At 41.5% G+C, this 19424-nt stretch overlaps 2 protein-coding genes across 2 annotated transcripts; one reads left to right on the forward strand and one right to left on the reverse strand.

Moving 5' to 3' along the window:
* Positions 1–3359: 3359 nt before the first annotated feature.
* PSMA2 (proteasome 20S subunit alpha 2) lies at positions 3360–13180 on the reverse strand. Its single transcript, XM_062179437.1, has 8 exons — positions 13072–13180; positions 9074–9150; positions 8226–8358; positions 6296–6418; positions 5221–5302; positions 4332–4405; positions 3727–3784; positions 3360–3641 (listed from the first exon to the last, which is right to left on the reverse strand). Exons 1-8 carry the CDS (start codon positions 13110–13112, stop codon positions 3525–3527), a joined length of 705 nt encoding a protein of 234 aa, XP_062035421.1. The 5' UTR covers positions 13113–13180; the 3' UTR covers positions 3360–3524.
* Positions 13181–13318: 138 nt separating this feature from the next.
* MRPL32 (mitochondrial ribosomal protein L32) lies at positions 13319–16968 on the forward strand. The gene is made up of 3 exons (XM_062179438.1): positions 13319–13481; positions 16066–16244; positions 16437–16968. Exons 1-3 carry the CDS (start codon positions 13352–13354, stop codon positions 16689–16691), a joined length of 564 nt encoding a protein of 187 aa, XP_062035422.1. The 5' UTR covers positions 13319–13351; the 3' UTR covers positions 16692–16968.
* The last annotated feature ends 2456 nt before the right edge of the window (positions 16969–19424 follow it).

The raw sequence follows: 19424 nt of genomic DNA on the forward strand, positions 1-19424 counted from the left end.
GCGCGATCCCGTAGCCTGGGGCACGTCCCGCGTCACGCGGTTCCGGGCCGGGTGACGCCGAGCCCGCTATTCCCAGGCGGCAACGCGGCCTCCCAAGCGGGGCTGACGCTAGCACGGCGGCCATGTTTGTTGAGGGCACCCGGGTTCGGCCCTTGGCGCCGCGGGACTCGCCTGCAGGAGCCGCGCGCGCACCTGGAGCAGGAGCAGCGCTGGCCGCTGGATGTCACACGCGTTAGCAGAAGAGGACGGGCCAGCCCTGCCGAAGTCGAGACGGCTGTTGGGCGCTGCACTCAGGCACTTTGCCCTGCAACTTCCTGGGCTCTGCAGCTGCTGTTACAGAAATGTGCTGCCCACGGGACCGACTGGGTGACCTCTAAGGGCGGGAATACTTATAGTAGCCTAGTAGTCCCGTCACCCAGAAAGGCCAGGGCTTTGAGAAAGTCAAGACAATGTTAAGCGTTGAGGGGCTCTCAGTGAAAACTAATCCTACCTATCGTGCTCCTTCTCCAATCCTTAAACGACAGTGAAGGAAGGAGCAACCGAATAAACCCACAGAGACGGAAAGAACAGGAGGTGACCAGCAGCAGACACACTAAGGCATCTTTAGATCTTCGGTGCTTGCCATGTGGCAGGCTTTGTTCCCTGTGTTTTACACGTTTACTCAGTTTTCTTAACCCAAAGGGTGCATGCATTTTACAGGTCCAGAGAGAGGTTCCTTGAACCCGGCAGCCTCTCTCAAAACGCATCAGCAGAGCTGAGAGAGCAGCCTGCAGAAGGGGACGCTGAGCCAGTGAGCCACAGAGAACCAGGAAAGGCTCTGCTACTTCAGGATCCCGGCAGGCAGGGTGTAACTGGGGGTAGCTTGTGTGTGTGTAAGGGCCCGGGTCTTCGCTTCTATCCCTTGAAGCTGGGCTATTCCTCATCCTTCCCCAGGCAGAAGACTAGAATGTACAACATTAGAGAGGACATTAGAGGGATTCCAGACTCCAAGCCTCCCAAAAGTTGCAAGAGATGCCATTGCAAATAAAGAACCAAAGTTTTCTCTCTGAATGGTGAAACACCAGTGACTGCCCCACGCAGAGTACTGGCACTCCTCTCCCTCTCTCCCTTAAATCACTATTTTTTTTTTAATCTGGAGAAACTGAGCAAACGGAATAATCTAGAGAAATGTGACATTCAGCATTCTCTCGTAAGTAGATGCTGGCCTCACTCCTCAATATTTTTGTTTGGATTTGAAGGAAACAGCCGAAAAAATGATTTTTAAAAGTATTTCACAACTGGCACGTTGAATGGAATTTATTTTAGCCAAGAAACAGGAAAAAATGTTAAAATTATTTAATTTGAAAGAATTAGAAAGACAGAGAGGGACAGAGAGAAATCGACCTTCCGTCCACTGGTTTAACACTCCAGATGGCCCCAAGGGCTGAAGCCAAGAGCCAAGACTTCATCCTGGTCTCCCATGTGCATTGCAGGGGCACAGACACTTGGACCATCTTCTGCAGTTTTCCCATCAGCAGGGGACTTGGATTGTAAGTGTAACAGCTGGGACTCCAACTGGCATCCACAGGAAAGAAATTTTCTTGGGGGAAGGGGACTGCAAGCCTAGGGAGCTACCAGCTCCTCTACATTCTTGGGCAGTTCATGCAATTCAGTTTGCTTTTTATACAAAGGGAGACTCAGAGTTTGCCTGCATTGGCAAGGAGTCACCCGATAAAGGTGAAGTAGGGAGCTGGTGGTTTTGTTCCATGAAAATGAATAATCAAAAGAAATTTGCTTTGATGTTCCCTTATTAGTAATCAATGTCCAAAGTGTTAGCATTCAGTAATCTAAAACTCTGTTAAATGCAAACTCCTTTGATGTTCCCTTATACCCACTGATGTCCAAAGTTATCAGCACTCGATAATTGTAAAACGCTGTATTAGTCCCTCTCATTTTTCCTTTCCTTGCCAAATTCCTCTTGTCCCCTGACCTCCCTACCACATGTATGTGAATTTTAAACATTTCCATGTTTGGTTGCTATTTGTTTTGAAAATTTAAGTTCATGCTTCAGCATGGAACTGGAAAAGAAAAAGGGCAGAACAAGTAGAGACAAATTTTTAGAGGTGGGAAGACAGAAACTGAATCCAAAGTAGGGAGCAAATTTAGCCATGCAAATTTAGCAGCAGCTAAAAGAGTACTTAACCATTACCATGACAGGCCTCTTACCTCTATTACCAAATTTAGTGTTAGAAAACCCTCACATAATTACCTTGGTCATTCAGCCAATAAGTCAAAGAGTTGAGACCTGACCTCAAAACCATTCCTTTTTATTCTGTGTTCACTTGCTTATGTGGTAGTGTCACAACGTAACAGGAGCCCATATAGAGAGATCATAATATGAAAGCTTCAAGACAAACATCTGTAAACAGGAGATCAAGGTGCCATCTCCCATCTTGTGTAATACTTCTGCTACCTTTAACAATGTATGGGTGTTCCAGTGAAGGCAGGCAGAATCCTGACCAAAGTGCTCCAAGATAAGGCTCCATTCCCCTAAACTTACCTAAATCTTAAGCAAAAATATTAGAGTACATTTAAATCACTGCATTGCTTACTATCTCTTCACTCATGTGAGAATGATGGCATTCATAAATTTTCCTTATATTCATTGAATCAGACTAAGAACATTTCTTTTATCCTGAGAGACCTTTAAAAAAAATCCAGAGAAACAAAACTAAGCACTATGCCTTCAAGTATGCAAGTGGAGTTAGGTAACCCAATATCTGCTAGTTTCAATGAACCTGATTTATGGAGGAGGTTGACATTTAGATTACATTATGGATTAATGAGGGAGAGGCTTAAGCAATAGTTTTGACACGTAAGTGTTCATATTTTATTTCCATTACTTATGGTCATCCTTAAAAAGATTTAGTACAATCTAGGGGGGTTCCTTTTACATGTTTACCTACTTGTGATGGAGAAATCAATAGGAATCAGCAAACCACTATTTATTTACTTACAGAATGTATCTCCTACGGGGAACCTATTTGGCCTAGCATTGTTCATAGCTCCAGTACAATCTTACAGGTGAATCTCTTTCATACCTTCTGATGTATAAATAACCTAAGCTTCCTATCTCATGAATCCATGAAAGTCTGCAGACTCTCTCAGCTCTAGAAGCAGTGACATTGACCAGAATCTGCATTTTGCTTTATGGAACGTGAACAAAACCTGGTAGTAAAGAGGGCAGATTTGCAAAACTGCATGAGAAATAATGAGGGATTCCATCATTCTGCTTTGCAATGTAGTTTCTAGAAATTAACTGTGATAAAAAGCAGGCAATAACAAGGTTAAAATTTTACTAAATTCTAAAAAGCTGTAAGTTGGATTTAACAGTTTATTATGATTTATAAGTGTCATTTTAAAAACATCAGTCCATTAAACCATGTAGAAATAAGTATGCAAAAAGTCTGCAAAACAAAACATACTTTAAACATGTTTAAGTAGATCAATTATCTGCAATTTCCCATTGCTCAGTCATTTCATTATTATGCTATGGCAGCCAGGTAATCCTTAACCTCAGTTGGGGTAAGCCTCCTAAATCCAGCTTCATTGCAGATTCCAACTTCTATGTTATCTTCTGTCATTTGGCCTTCAAAGCTTTCCTATTGAAGGAGGAGGAAAAGGGGTTATTTTCCAAGTAGTCGATTACAAAATCATTATAAATCCTTTGTTAGATAATAAGCCAACCTTTAGGGTTAAGATGGCTGTATGAATGGCATCTTCAAGTTCCAGATCTTCATTATATCTAAAGAATTTAAAAAACACACAATGATTATGGTACTATTTACATGCTTTATGACTACTTAAATACAAAGGTAGAAATATCATTGATTTTTTTAACCTACAGTTACACAGTGCTTCTTCTATTCTTCAACAAGCACAGACAGCATATATTTAATCTGCCTTCAATAACACATATTTGGTTTCACCAATTTTTTTTTATTGTAATAATATAAACTATCATTAAATAAGTTAAAAATTTTCCTTCCCAAATTTTTTTATTTCAAATCCATGTTGTTTTTGAAATGTAGGAAAAATAAAGTAACCCCTCCCCTCACCAAATTTAGGAAACTGGCAAAAGAAGATAGAAAGAAAAGTACTTAAGAAATGAATAGTATCACTTAATATACTGCAAGCTAGAAATCCAGGTGAGTGAGGATTTCTGTCTCTTTCATATGTAACTAGATTTCAACACACAGTGATGTGACAAATTTGTTTAGACACATGATGTTTAAAGAGCGCTGAGAACTGTAAGGTCAGTTTCTAATGTGTCTAAGTTACAGTAAGCCCACCTTTTCTCAAGGAAAGTTTTCCCATTCACATAGTTCTTTCCCATTGCTGTGGCTTTCCAGGCAAAATAAGCTCCCTAATCACAAAGAGAAAAGAATCATATTTTAAAACATTAACACCTATTTTTTATAAAGGTTATTAGCAGTATAGATAAGAGAGGCATGAAGCAAGTTTTGGGTACTATGGAAAAGTCTGGTATCTTGGCTTCCTTAGGTATTTACACATATCAGAACTTATCAAGCTGATGATGAGGATGATTTATTGATGATGCAATTTACTATATATAAATTATGCAAAAAGGCCAGTCAAAGGACATAAGGTTAACTTAAAGCAAATAATCAAGAGTGGTATCTTTAGCTTATTACATAATCTAATATGAAATGAGGGTAGTAGCAATATGTTGTATATAACATGGTTTCATCTGTTAAAAAAATATGAAAAAATATCCAAAGAAACATATCAAAAAATATATTTTAAATGAAATCAATTACTTTTCTGATACAACAAGGAAAAACAGAGCAAAAGGTGAAACAGGGTTCCAGAGATGGTGATTCTGCTGCCCAGTGGACAAAAGGGTTCAGGGTCTCTCATTCCACCTCAGAAGCTCAGACATGTGCACAGAGTGAACTTGCAGCTTATCTTTTAATTTCAAGTCTCCATGAACTTGCAGGCACCCTCTGTGCACCCTCTGTTATCCTCTATGAATACCTGCTAGTTCAAACACCAATGTCCCACTTTAGAGCAAATGAATATACGCTAGTTTGTAATTTCTAAAGCCCAAATGAAAAACAAAAAGAAAATACTGCTAAATTTTAAAGTTCTTATGACTTCTATATTTATTATTCAAAGAGAACTTTTAATAAATCCCTCCGATACACTAATGATACTTACAGATGGATCTGACTGAAATAAATATGGTCGCCCCTCATTCCAACCACAAATAAGTAAAGAAACTCCAAACGGACGAACACCACTGCAGAAAGGAAAATGCAAATTACTCAGCTTTGTCAAGATGTTCAAGTTGTTCTTAAATATGAAATCAGTACTCACACGGAAGGCAAATTACCAGGTCAACTAGATTAGAAAGTTCTTTAAGAGGGATTTAACACCTTTCTGAATGAATCAATTAAAAATAAATTCTCTTTACGATAGTGAGGATTAGGGGCTGGCATTGTGGTACAGTGGATTAAGTCACTGCCTGTGATGCCAGAATCCCATGTGAGTACCAGTTTGAGCCTTGGTTGTTCTACTTCCTATCCAACTCCCTGCCAATGCACCTGGGAAAGCAGAAGATGGGCTAGGTGCTTGGGATCCTGCTGCCCACGTGAGAGAATGGGTGGAGTTCCAGGTTCTTGGCTTCAGCCTCACCCAGCATTGGTCATTATGGCCATTTGGGGAGTAGACTACTGATGGAAGAGCTCTCTTTCCCTCTCTCTCTGTAACTCTACCTTTCAAGTAAATAAACAAATCTTAGTAATAATAATTTTATATTAAAGGATGTAATACCTAGTACAGGTAACTTTGTTGTAACATTTAGTCCTAATGAAATGATAACATTCAACAAATGCAGGTTACCTACCAACAACCACCTTACACTATCCCATGCACAAACTGATGAACTCTGGAATTAAATGAACACATTGTGTCACAGAGCTCCTGCTTTCCTCACGGGCCTGGAGAGGTAAATGTGGACATACCGATGGCTATCTGCCCGTGAGGACATGCTTTAAACACCTGCAAAAAGCCTTTCTACCATTATATGAACAAGAAAATATTCACTTTTTTCCAAAATAAAATATTCTAGCTTTTCTTGAAGAAAATGAATTCAGTATTTTCTAAGATGCACTTTCCATGAACTTTGTGAAAGACCTTCTGCAAAGGAAGCAAGCCTCCTTTTATTTAAACATCTATTCCTTTTTCTTTTCTCCCCTAATTCATGCCCCATTCAAGTATAAAAGCCACTTACCCCGACTGGGTGTACTCCTGCATCACAGAAGCTACTCTCTGCACCAGCTGAGCTGTGGGAATGGGTTCCTGGTAAACGAGATAGTACTGCTGGGCTAGCTTCCGAGCTCTGTGCACAAGCACTCTAGTGAGGAAGAAGTCAGATTTAATTAAAAGGGAGACACTCTGTGACCTAAAGACTCATTGCCCTCCCACAGGCGTACAGCTATAGCAGAAGTTTCAACATGTATCGGCTCAATAATAGTAGCTCAAAGGCAGTTCTATTCTTACATCTGATTCTTAGGTGATTTAGAAGAACATAATCAGAGTATCACAGAGGAGTTGAATAACAGGCAAGAACAGGGCAAACAGAGAAAGAAAATGAGGGACGGGCACCAGTTGGCTTAGAAGTAACAATGAAAAAATAAGAGCTTTACCTCCCTTCTTGGAGTCTTCAAGATGGCCCCCTCAACCCAAAGGCAGCCACCATTTTATACCTCACCCCAGCCAACAATGCACATGTGAACATGAAAACACATACACTCACATACTGTGTGCGTGTCCTTGCTCTTCCCCAATCTCTTCTGTAGACTGTCATAATCTCTCCCTACACTTCAAAGACTACCCTTCAGAGACTAAGAAACAGTAAGAAACTGTAAGTTTAAAGCAAAAATTTTGTCAAAAGATATCAAGAATATACCATATAGCAAGTACGTAGTAAGACAAATAGAATTTATCTACACTTGCTTAGGTACTACTATTCTGAAACCTGCACATTATCCCCCTGTACGACACTCATGCCCAGTCCATTTCAGCTTACCCTGTCAGCGGCAGCACACTGCAGTATCCCTTGTATAAAATTATATCAGGATCTCCTGCCATTGAAGCCTCATGACTTCCCAGTGACCTTGCTGCTCTCTCTGACTCACTAAAGTGAAATTCTGACTCTAGCCACACTGTCTCACAAAATCAGGAGCAACAAAGCATATCCCCTTTACTAGTTAAATGACAAAGCTGTCAACCTCTTTCAAACTGCTGATACAATTTCAGTTGCTGATACAATCCCTGATGTTACAGGATTATTATGTCTCTTCCTGTGAAATAGAGCATCAAGGTCCCTGGTTACCACACTCAGCAATGTTCAGTAGCCTTTAAGAATTCTGTTCCTTGTTTAAGAACAGAAATAAAGTAACAAGGTTAACTCTAGATAGTGATGATGCGTCTTTTTTTTTTCTTTATTTGACTTTTGTGGTTTTTTTTTCTTCCTGATACTTTAAAAATATAGTTTATTATAACACGTATTGCTTTTATCACTTTTTTTTTTTTTTGACAGGCAGAGTTAGACAGTGAGAGAGAGAGAAAGGTCTTCCTTCCATTGGTTCAGCCCCCAAATGGCCACTACGGCGGGTGCGCTGCGCCAATCCAAAGCCAGGAGCTAGGTGCTTCCTCCTGGTCTCCCATGCGGGTGCAGGGCCCAAGCATTTGGGCCATCCTCCACTGCCTTCCTGGGCCACAGCAGAGAGCTGAACTGGAAGAGGAGCAACTGGGACAGAATCCAGCGCCCCAACCAGGACTAGAACCCGGGGTGCCGGCGCTGCAGGCAGAGGATTAGCCTAGTGAGCTGTGGCGCCGGCCGCTTTTATCACTTTAAATAAAGTACATTAGAAAGCTCCCAGTTCATGGATAGTAGAGAAGGACGGTAGTCAGAAGGGAAAGTCCACTAAACAAAGATTCTTTCTCTTTCAACTGATTTATCTTCCTGAAAGTGACCCCCACAGATGAACTAAACTTAGCTGTCAATGAGGTAACTGTGGCTAAACAAGCAAAAATAAACAAAAAAATAAAAAAGAGCTGGAACCGTAAAAGTAAGCATCCCTTATTTGTCTCCTCTAAGGTATAGTTTGCAATCAATTCATGACTTGGTGAGACAAACTCTAAGTTGTATGAAGTACCTGTAATCTGGGCCCATGCCACTATACACCAAACCTATATGCTTGGTGATTGGCTCCACTTTGTGTACACTCCGTTCATCATACAGAATGGATTTCTGTTTCTTCTCAGTTGCTAATACCACACCATTTGCAGCTTAAAAACAAAAAGACATAAATGTTTATATAATAGTTTAAAGACACTTTTGAGAGTTCTCTAAATCATTAATTAAACCCAAATACTTTTTCTTATTTCCTTTAACTTACAAAATCTTTTCTTTTGGATTCCTACATAAAGGTTATCTAAGGAATAATAAATCAATTTTTCCCTAACTGGTAATTTATGCTAAATTAAAAAAAAAAAAATCCCTACAGCTAAAAGCATTACACAAACTTTCTTGAAGTACTCTAGGATACTTCAGAATTTACATGCTTCAAAATAATGGATTTCTGTCTACACGGCCTACTGTTCTTACAACAAAATTTAAAATAAACAACAGTTTTTGGGATATGAAACAACAGTATCTTTAGATTATGTTTTATAATTACCTTTCTAAATTACATTAAGAGTAAAAACTGCCAGGGCATTGATATCATTAGTGGAAAAACAAAACACTTGGTTTTATGAATGGCAAAGACTGTTTGTGAGTTATCACAACTAATAGATAAAGGTGCTACATCTACTTTGAAAAGAAACTTTAATCACCTCCTTAGGCTTATTACTATGTTCTCTAAACTTTAAAACATTGCAACAAAAAGAACTTTATGCTAAAATATGCTTCCACAGCTACTTATTTAAATTACTGATTAATTCCAAAATAATTTAGGATAACTGTTAACAGGCACCTGAAATGAATGAAATATTTAATTACCTTTAATTCCCACTGAAGGGGCTCCTCCGGCTACAGCAGCCAAAGCGTATTCAATCTGGACAAGTTTACCAGAGGGGCTTAAAATGAAACAGATATTTGTTAAATTCACATATTCTCAAATATTTATTGCAAGGACATCTCTGAGGGAGGGCAGATATATGGCTTACACCTCATTAATGAAATCCCAGTGAATAGCTTTTGAGGTCTAAGATGAAGGTTGTACAAAATATCTTCACAGTGAAATACCACTTTTGTGTAGTGTCTGCCGCGTGCAGCATCATTTCTGTTGCCTCCTTTCACCAACTTGTGACTTTGTGCAACACACTTAAACTTTCTGTCTCTATTTTCTCATCTGTAAGATGGGGACAGTAAGACTATAGTAGTTACCTACTTCTGAGTGTCGTCATGATTAAGTAAAGTGAAGCCTAAGAACGTTTCCGGCACAAAATAAGCAAGAAGCAAACACTGAATAGTCGTGTTAGTAAGAAAATGGACGTGTCTGTTAAAAACCAAACAATGGCATGTATTTCATGTAGAGTTTTCAGGAAGCAGGCATAATCTGAGATGTAAGACATAGCTATCATTCACAAAGAAGTATATCCTCTATGTAATAGAAAACTACTTCTAGAAACCATTAGCTGGTTATAGTTAACAAATCTAGTTCTACATCATCAAATGCTAATCTCACACTGCTCTTTTAGGTTATAACATGGGGTTTTTAAAATGTTCATGGAAAATGCCTCTTGTGAAAAAACTACATATGGATTTCAAACTTTTTTGCACCAAAATAAACTTTTAAATTTAGTTCCCTTTTCCATGAATTCTGAAGTACTCTTGTATTTTATTTTGATCTAGTTATAGTAAATATCACAAACATCTTATTTTATAAAGACAAGTCTATGGGTGAAAGTAATTTGTGCAAACTGACAAAGCCATGTCCCTATCTCTTGTTTTCTACTGAAAAGACACCCTTAAATCTCAGAAGACCATCTGCTTATCTTCACACAGTGATGAATACTCCCTTTGTCACTCAAGTCGCAACTCTGCTTCAGATACACAGACACTTTTAAACTTCAAAATCCCCTTTGACAAGCTGATACTCTGAAACACACTGGTCTGCTGCTTGGTGAACTGGCCACCTTTGCATTCTTACTAGAAATGTCATGTCCTCAGGGAAGCTGCCCTGACCCTCCGATGCCTGAATTACCATGAACTCATGAACATAGTGTCTGGGCTTCCTCTCTGGCTAAGACTCATATTTGAGTTGTTGTTGTTATTATTATTTGACAGTATTTTTCTTCCTCAACAAAGTCAGGATTCCAGTACATAGCTTAGTACAGAAATCCACAATCGTTTGCCTGATAGAGACAAATCTAGACCAATTTAAGTTGAGTAGCTTAAATATTCTTAACATGAGCTTACTTGAGTAGGTGAGCATCAAATGGACAAGCAAGTTAAAAAGTTAGGTTGAAGAGCCAGCACTGTGGCATAGCGGGTAAAGCCACCATTGCAATGCCAGATCGAGTCCGGGCAGCTACACTTCCCTTCCAGCTCTCTGCTATGGCCCGGGAAAGCAGTGAAGATGGCCCAAGGCCTTGAGCCCCTGCACCCACGTGGGAGACCCGAAAGAAGCTCCTGGCTTTGGATCGGCACAGCTCTGGCTGTTGAGGCCATCCTGGGAGTGGTCAGCGGGTGATGGAGGACCTCTCTCTCTCTCTCTCTCTCTGTCTCTCTGTGGCTCTGCCTTTCAAATAAAGACAATTTTTTTTTTTTAAAAAGTTAGGTTAAACTTTTTGTTTTCCTTCAATGGTCACTAGTTCAATAATCGTCTCAAGGCTTTCTGGGTCTGTTGAACTTCCAATTCCTGTTCTATACCTAGTTCACATACCTCTGGGGAATACTCAAAGACTCAGGAAAACAGTACTTTTCTCTGCGTCCAGACTGCAAGTATCACTACCACTGATTTTTCCTGTTTGAACTATCACCAACCTGTGAGCATGCCGAGCACCAACCAACTCTGTATTCTGCAATGCCACTACCCACCCAGCATCTCTTCTGGAATTAGTGTAGTCTTCTTCTAATTTTCCCTCTTGCTCACCCTTACTTCAACCCTCCCCAACACCTACCACTGTGCCATGTTACCCCATTTAATCCTGAAATAACTTCTTAGCTCTCTTAAAGGACTCCTTACTCTGGCTCACAAGGCCCTGCCTGACTTCCCCCACCCACTTTATCCCTTCTCCTACAAGAGTACTTGTACAAAATTCAGCAAAGTGGTATGGAGGAATGTTTTAGTGCAAGAAGTTTTGGCATAATGTGCAGTTTCTTGAACTTTCTGAAGACTTCTTATATCTGTGCAAGGTAGCCATGTTCACAGGAGTACTTGTGAACAAAGGTGGTCCATTCTAACAAAGTATAATCCTCTATATTTCAGGGACTGAATCTTTCATAACAAAGTTATTGATTAAAGTAAACTTGCTTTTTTAACATGTCCAACTCTCTATCAGATAAAAAGAAAAATCTGTTTCTAGTCTGTTGGCAATGAGAATTAAACCACTAATGATGAGTGATTAGAGACTATAGGATAAATGTTCTTGTGGGATGGATTCTGTTGGGGATATTGACAGTAACTCAGTAACCAAACTGTTACCTATGAATGAATTCTGAAGCTGGGAAGGAGCATGGGCTCCTAAAGGTATTGAAATCGAAATAGGGTCAATGTGCTAGAATACAAGGGTACTTCAAAAAAGTTCAAGGGAAACACATATTTTGAAAAAAGCTACATGGACTTCAAATTTTCTTCACTAAAATAAATCTTTTAATTCTACTTTCCTATGACCTTCTGAAGCACTTTCATGCTGTCTTCCTAAAATCCAAAAATACCTTCTTTGCAATTTTTTCTTTGATTTCAAACGAGGATATGTGAGTTTTGTAACCTGAATGAAATCAATTCTGCAATAAAAGTTCCTCATGACAGACAATGACAGGGCCAATTTTATCATCATAAAGAATTGGGTTTAAGATAGCATTCAGTTACTTCTTGGTGACCTTAGACAAGTTATTTAATTTGCCAGAGCCATGGTTAGTTTGTCTGTAACATGTCAGGTTAGCAATCATTTGTGGTAACAGGAGACGGAATAGGTTAAGTTGCACCTAAATAGATCCCACGGGCATTCAGGCAACACACAGGCCTACATTTGGACTACGCGGGACATTACTAATCCCCCATCAAGTGGTTAAATCAGAACTCTCCTCTGGTCGACGTCTTCCATTCCTGCGTGTTGGTGTTCTTATCTGGGGACCACGGTTTACCTCCACTGTATTTTGAAAAATTATACTTACTCCTTTAACTCCTTGTTCTGTTACAAGACAGCTTAGCCCTTTTGGTAAATACATCCCCTCTCCCCCAAATAAAAAGTCGAAATGCAAACCGTAGCCTAGGGCTTTACGGCTTACAAAAACACGACAGAAACTCATTTTTCGGTCTTTCTCCGTCTGAAAGTGGCACTAAGGAAACCGAAAGTGGTTTCAAGACACTAGCGCCCGAGACTCTGACCTTACTGTAAAGCCGAGGCTTTCAATAAAAGGGGAGTGGGGAGCAAGGAGGGTCCACAATTTGCCCAAATCCCAGTTTCACAAGCTCCAGCATCAGGCCGACTTGGCCAGGAGGAAGTCCCAAGTTCTGAAGGGGTCACCTGGAGACGGCTAATCAGTTCTTCTCCACTGTCCGAAGAGAAAGCCAATCTCTGGCCTAGGGCCTCACCGTCCCGCAGCCCAAAGTTCGCCCCGAACCCACAGGCCCGCGCTCCCGCTGCGCCCGGTACCGCTTCTCCAGGCCTGCGGCTGGCCCGTCAAATGACTTTGCAAAGCTACATTTCCAACTCCACAACCAGCTGGAACCTCCGGAAGCCCCAAAACAGAGGCAAGAACGGGCATCACGAACCTGGATGAGCTCCTACAACCTAGCTATGCGGAAGACCTTAAGGACCCTTCCTTACCTGAATGTAGTCAGCGAAAAGCTGTACCCGCGCTCCGCCATCTTTACCAGGAGAGCTTAAGCACATCTGTACACATGCGCGCTGAGGCCAGTTTCCCTTTATTTCCCCTCCACGCTCCTTCCTTCTCTCTCTCTGATTGGAGAAGACGCAGAGCCGCGCCAGGTGCATGCTGGGTGTTGTAGTTCAAGGAGCTCGGTTTGCGCGGACACTACTCTGTGCGCATGCGTGACGTAGGGGCGGGACCAAGCTAGGTAGTGGGTTCCGTTTTCCGGTGACGAAGATGGCGTCGCCTGTGCTGGTCGTGATGTTTCACCAGCACCAGGCAGTCCGGGTACTGTTCCGAAACTGGTGGGAGCGACTACAGCGGAAGCTTCAACAGGGCCGCCTAGGCTTTCCTCGTGTGCCATGGGGTAGGTAAAGAAGGGCTTCGTGGGGAGGGAGCCCCCAGCCGCGTGGTAGCCCGCATTCCTTACTCGTCCTTGGCCAGCGTTCGGATGTTCGTGTCTTTCACGTGACAACAGTAGGCTGCTGTTTCTACAACCTTTCCAGAAAAAAGAAAATTCCTCTACTTGTCCCCCAGTTACACAGTGTGACCGAGCGCTGTTACCGTGTCAGAGGTAAACACCGCCGGACATTGCAGCACCGAAAATAGATTTTATTCCGTAACTGCTGAGCGTAGGGCGGGACTGCGCTCCATTCCGATTTGTGCGCAGGTGATTTGGTCGTTTTAAAGGGAAAACAATGCAGGGCCGAGGGCGAGTTGGAGAAGCCAGGATACAAAGTGTTGGCCGGTGTATGTGTGTGTACACACGCACCAATGTGTGTGTGCTAAGTAAGCTTGCTCCATGTGCTTCTTGGGATATTCTTAGCAGTGATCCTATAAAGTGTCTCCACTTTTCTGTTGAAGAAGTATCCTGCTAATGCCGACCCTGGGAGGCAGAGGCGATGGTTTAAGTAATTGGGTTCTCGCCACCCACAGGGAGACTCGAATTGAGTTCCAGGCTCCCAGCTGCAGCCCGGGCCACGCCGGCATTTGGGGAGTGAACCAGTTGATGGGAGAGGTTGCTCGTTCTGTATCTAAAAGAAAGAAACGAAAACAAAAACCCAGGGTGTGTTTAGGAGTACTTTGAGATATACTGAAAAGGAATACCAGGAGAATTGTGACTTGAGGGGTCTACCAGGTTTTATGGTAAAGGAACTAACTCTGTTTGAATGTAATAATAAAAAGTTAATGAGTTATTTCGGTGCATTTATGGAATTTCAGTCTAAGATTTACGTGCACAATACTGCTCATCAAGTACAAGGTGGACACTTAACTAATTTTTTTGGTGTAATTTAATTTTGGTACCTATCAGACTTTTATTCATGCTTACTACTAATTTCCTGAGTTTTGTATTTCATGAAATGAGAAACTCTTAATAGAATTGTGCTGATCTCATTTCAGCAGTTTCCATTAAAAATAAATTCTTTTATGTTTTGTAGGAGCTTTAGTGCAGATAGTCCCCAACTTAAGCTAGTTCCACGTTGGATTTCGGTAGAAACGGTATTTCAAATTTTGAATTTGGATCTTTTCCCAGTCTAGCAATATGCAGTGTGATGCTCGTGGGGATGCAGCAGCAGTGAGGCTAAATTCTGTAGTATACTGTGTTGCTAAGTTATGTTATGTAGGTTAAGTGTATTTGGTGTATGATTGACCTATATTTTCAAATTAGAATGGATTTATCAGGGTGTAACCCCATTTCAGGTTACGGAGGATCTTTCTGTCTGTTTAGCTATTTATATTTTTGCCATCAATAAGAAATTTACTTATTTTAAAAAAAATCCAAATGGTGGCATTATCCACAAAAAATTTAACAGGCTTATTTATAATTGTTAAAAGTTGAACTGCTTGGAGGATGGCCCAAGTGCTTGGGCCCTGCACCCGTGTGGGAGACCAGGAGGAAGCACCTGGCTTCTGGATGGGCGCAGCTTGCTGGCCGTAGTGGCCATTTGGGGGGTGAACCAACGGAAGGAAGACCTTTCTCTCTCTCTCTCACTGTCTAACTCTGCCTGTCCAAAAAAAAAAAAAAGTTGAACTGCTGAAACTTGTTGGCTGAAACATTGTCCCTGCATTTATATTAAAAATCCAAAAACAAAAATGAAAATGGAGAAACTGCCAACATCTGATTTCTGTCCCCTTATTTTTCCCATCGCAGTCATATATACTTAGGTACCTTTTCATCCTGTGGAGAAAAAAAATCTAATGTTCAGAAATACCAATAGTAAGAAGAAAAGAAAATATTTTTGAGAATGAAATGTTTCCCATCATAATGAATTCTTAAGTACATTTTTCACGAATGCTGCCTGCTAGCTGGATGTCCTGGCATGGATAGCACATAGGTTGGTGTTTTCAAAAAGGCCAACCAGATAGGCCTCACTTGCCTTCTGCAAAACAGCAACAGCAAGCTCTTAAAACGAAGATCTGCCTTGAAATCCTGAGCAATTTCTCAGGGGAGTTAGCGAATCAGCAGCTCAGTGGACTTCTGATAGTGTCTAATTTCACAGAGTGCCACGGTACCACGCCTGTCACGATGATGTTTCTTCACCCCTCCAGTAAAGGGTACACTCTTATGAGTGGCTTTTGTAGCCGGTTGCCTTCCAGGTGCTTTATCAGCAGTCGATTTGCGGCAGGGCGGTCTGCTTTGTAGGAGCTGAGCCATGGAATAAAGAGCTCTGTACTTACCCACTTCTCAGCTGGAGCTTGGCAAGTGGGAGGCAGTGCTGTCGTTGGAGCATTGGAGAGTGACCGCATCGTGGCAGTGGCTGCAAACATCGTCATCTGTACATCTTGAGAGCTGAGGTTTCCTATTAAATGTCTACTGAAATTCAGCATTCTAAAATCATATGTCTACATGTGTGTCTGTTGACATATTACTGTTCATTGTTAAGAAGATTGAGATCCATAAGGAATCATTTAGGAGCTAGAAACTGATTCTGTATCTTCGTGTCTTATAGAACCAGCATTAGCAGTCCAGGGGCCAACCATCTTTACAGAGCCAAATGATACCAGTGAAAGTGAGAAGAATTCCAGCCTTTTGGACAGTATCTTTTGGATGGCAGCTCCTAAAAACAGACGCAGCATTGAAGTTAATCGGTGTAGGAGAAGAAATCCTCATAAGCTTATTAAAGTTAAGGTAATAAAAGATGTTGATTTTTGTGATTGTGCTTTTCCAGATTTCTACCATTGAATTTATTCATACAGCCTTTGGATAAGTTTCCCTGTTAGATTGAATATGAACTAGAAAGTTAAAATGTCAGCATTACTCCAGTAACTATATCTGTACCATATTTGCCTCTTGTTAATATATGTGTTTGTTGTTTTGAAGAATAATATAGATGTGTGTCCAGAATGTGGCCACCTGAAACAGAAGCACATCCTTTGTGGCTATTGCTATGAGAAAGTGCGTAAGGAGACTGCAGCAATCAGACAACAGATAGGAAAACAAGAAGGAGGCCCTTTTAAGGCTCCTACAGTAGAGACTATGGTGCTGTACACGGGGGAGACACCATCTGAAGAAGATCAGGGCAAGAGGATCATTGAACGGGACAGGAAGCGGCCATCTTGGTTCACCCAGAATTGACACTGAAGATGGTAAAAGGATAATGTCACAGTAGAACATTTCTCCTGAAAGAGAAAGACACTTGTTTTTATGTTTTGTTTATTTTAAAATCAGCAATATGGTTGGAAATATTCTTTAAGCAGTTTTGTATGGAAAAACTTGAAAAATGTATCATGATGACTCAAAAGTATTTGTTTATACAAAGTCTCAGTGGATTAATATGTCTGTTGATTTTACAGTAAGAGGTTTTTAGTAAAGATAAAATTTCCAGAACAAAAATAAAACAATTTAAAATTCACATAGGTACTTGTTTTGCTTCTAGTTTTTGTTGTAGTTTTTCTTATACAAGAATTTTTTTTTTTTTTTGGACAGGCAGAGTGGATAGTGAGAGAGAGACAGACAGAAAGGTCTTCCTTTTCCATTGGTTCACCCTCCAATGGCCGCTGCGGCTGGCGCATCTCGCTGATCCGAAGCCAGGAGCCAGGTGCTTCTCCTGGTCTCCCATGGGGTGCAGGACCCAAGCACTTGGGCCATCCTCCACTGCCTTCCCGGGCCATAGCAGAAAGCTGGCCTGGAAGAGGGGCAACCGAGATAGAATCCAGCGCCCCAACCGGGACTAGAACCCGGTGTGCCGGCACCGCAAGGCAGAGGATTAGCCTGTTAAGCCACAGCGCTGGCCCTTATACAAGAATATTTAATGGGGCCATCATTGTGGCATCACACATTATGCCACCACTTGTGATGCTGGAATCCCATTATCCAATCATCAGTTGACACTCCAGCTGTTCCGTATCCGATCCAGCTCATTGCTAATGCACTTGAGGAAGTGGAGTGTGGCCCTAGTTCCTGGTCACCTGTCACCCATGTAGGGCATCTAGATGGAGTTCTTGGCTCCTGGAATCAACTGTAGCCCCTGCCATTTTGAGGAAGATCTCTGTTACTCTGCCTATCAAATAAGTAAATCCTTTAAACATATTTGATAAAAATATTTTCATTTAACACATTGAAGTAGGTTATTATTTGAATTCTTGGTATTTTTTAAGATGGTATTTGTGATAGCTAAAAAAACTTTTTGCTCTGTAAATTGTTTTAACAAATTAAAATTGCTCTAAATCCACTTTGTATGAGACATATGCTAATTTATTTAGATGATATAAGCAGTTCATTTTATATTACATGAAAATGACAGAGTTCATTTGATAGCTCATGAGATTTGTTTCCTAAGTTTGAGGGGAGGCTTTTAACAGCATAGTACCAGAAAACAAGCAAAGGATTTTTTTGTTTTAAGATTTATTCATTCATTCGAAAGGCAGTGTTAGAGAGAGGCAGAGGCAGAGAACATACCATCTGCTGGTATGTTCTGCAAGTGGCTGCACCAGCCAGGGTTGAGCTAGGCTGAAGCCAGGAGCTTTAGCTGGGTCTCCTATGTGGGTGGCAGAGACCCAAGCATTTGGGCCATCCTCTGCTGCTTTCCCAGGTGCATTAGCAGGGAGCTGGATCAGAAGTAGAGCAGGCTGCAAGTAGGGTCAGCAACATTGCAGGCAGAACTGTAAATTTCTTGTTAGAGATGCCACCTGCCTTTACCTGGCCAGCTCTCCTCCCAGGCCAGCCAAGTAATGAAAGTCAACAGAGTGCCTTCCCCTAGGAGGTGCACACCTCCCTTAGGATATACCCCATGTGAAGAGATAGATAGGTCTGGGCCTCTTAACTTACAAGGCCTAAAGCCCACCAGATTATTATCAAGCCCCTTCTGTCAGGTTCTATTTGCCTCTCAATCAGAAAACTTAATTGTAGCTTAGACAGCACCTTTCTTAGCTCCTCTAATAATGACTCTGTCCTTTGTTCTAGACCCTGTCTAGCATCCTTGGGCCTCATTCCTTTGTAATCATAACCTCTACTCTACCACCAATGGCTCTACTCCCAACCTGTGTGTACTGATGGTCCTCTTCCCCACTTAATGCTGTATAATTGTTCAAACCTGGTAAATGCCACTCTTAGGATCATTGGTTACTATCCTCACCCTGTCTTTTATGACCTTGTCTAAATATGATCAGAGTCGGCAAACTTGGAAGGCTTCCATAGCCTTGGCAACTCATGATGACAGCCTAGGGTGGTTAATGGTGCCATAAACTAGAGTGTCAATTTGTTGGGTCAACAACAGGAGCCACTGTGCGCTTGCTCCTGATGTGTGATCTCTGTCCTTAATGTACTGTACATTTTGATTTAATGCTATAACTAGTACTCAAACAGTATGTTTCACTTTGTGTTTCTATGTGGGTGCAAACTGTTGAAATCTTTACTTAATGTATACTAAATTGATCTTCTGTATATAAAGAGAATTGAAAATGAATCTTAATGTGAATGGAAGGGGAGAGGGAGCGGGAGAGGGGAGGGTTGCGGGTGGGAGGGAAATTATGGGAAGGGGAAGCCATTGTAATCCATAAGCTGTATACTGGAAATTTATATTCATTAAATAAAAGTTAAAAAAAAAAAAAAAAGAAGTAGAGCAGGCTGGCGCCACGGCTCAATAGGCTAATCCTCTGCCTGCGGTGCCAGCACACCTGGTTCTAGTCCCATTCGGGGCGCCGGATTCTGTCCCAGTTGCTCCTCTTCCTGTCCAGCTCTCTGCTGGATGGGAGTGCAGTGGAGGATGGCCCAAGTCCTTGGGCCCTGCACCCGCATGGGAGACCTGGCTTCAGATCAGCGCAATGCGCTGGCCGTAGCGGCCATTGGAGGGTGAACCAATGGCAAAAC

The sequence above is a fragment of the Lepus europaeus genome, chromosome 20 (genome assembly GCF_033115175.1).
Source record: "Lepus europaeus isolate LE1 chromosome 20, mLepTim1.pri, whole genome shotgun sequence".
NCBI lineage: Eukaryota > Metazoa > Chordata > Mammalia > Lagomorpha > Leporidae > Lepus > Lepus europaeus.

Coding starts and splice junctions, on each gene's coding strand:
- PSMA2 (XM_062179437.1), bottom strand. CDS start 13,112: ATGGCGGAGCGCGGGTACAGCTTTTCGCTGACTACATTCAG. Junction 5,303..6,295: donor CAGGAGTACACCCAGTCGGG/GTAAGTGGCTTT, acceptor TCCTTTCTGCAG/TGGTGTTCGTCCGTTTGGAG. Junction 3,642..3,726: donor CAGCCATCTTAACCCTAAAG/GTTGGCTTATTA, acceptor CTCCTTCAATAG/GAAAGCTTTGAAGGCCAAAT.
- MRPL32 (XM_062179438.1), top strand. CDS start 13,352: ATGGCGTCGCCTGTGCTGGTCGTGATGTTTCACCAGCACCAGGCAGTC. Junction 13,482..16,065: donor CTTTCCTCGTGTGCCATGGG/GTAGGTAAAGAA, acceptor CGTGTCTTATAG/AACCAGCATTAGCAGTCCAG. Junction 16,245..16,436: donor ATAAGCTTATTAAAGTTAAG/GTAATAAAAGAT, acceptor GTTGTTTTGAAG/AATAATATAGATGTGTGTCC.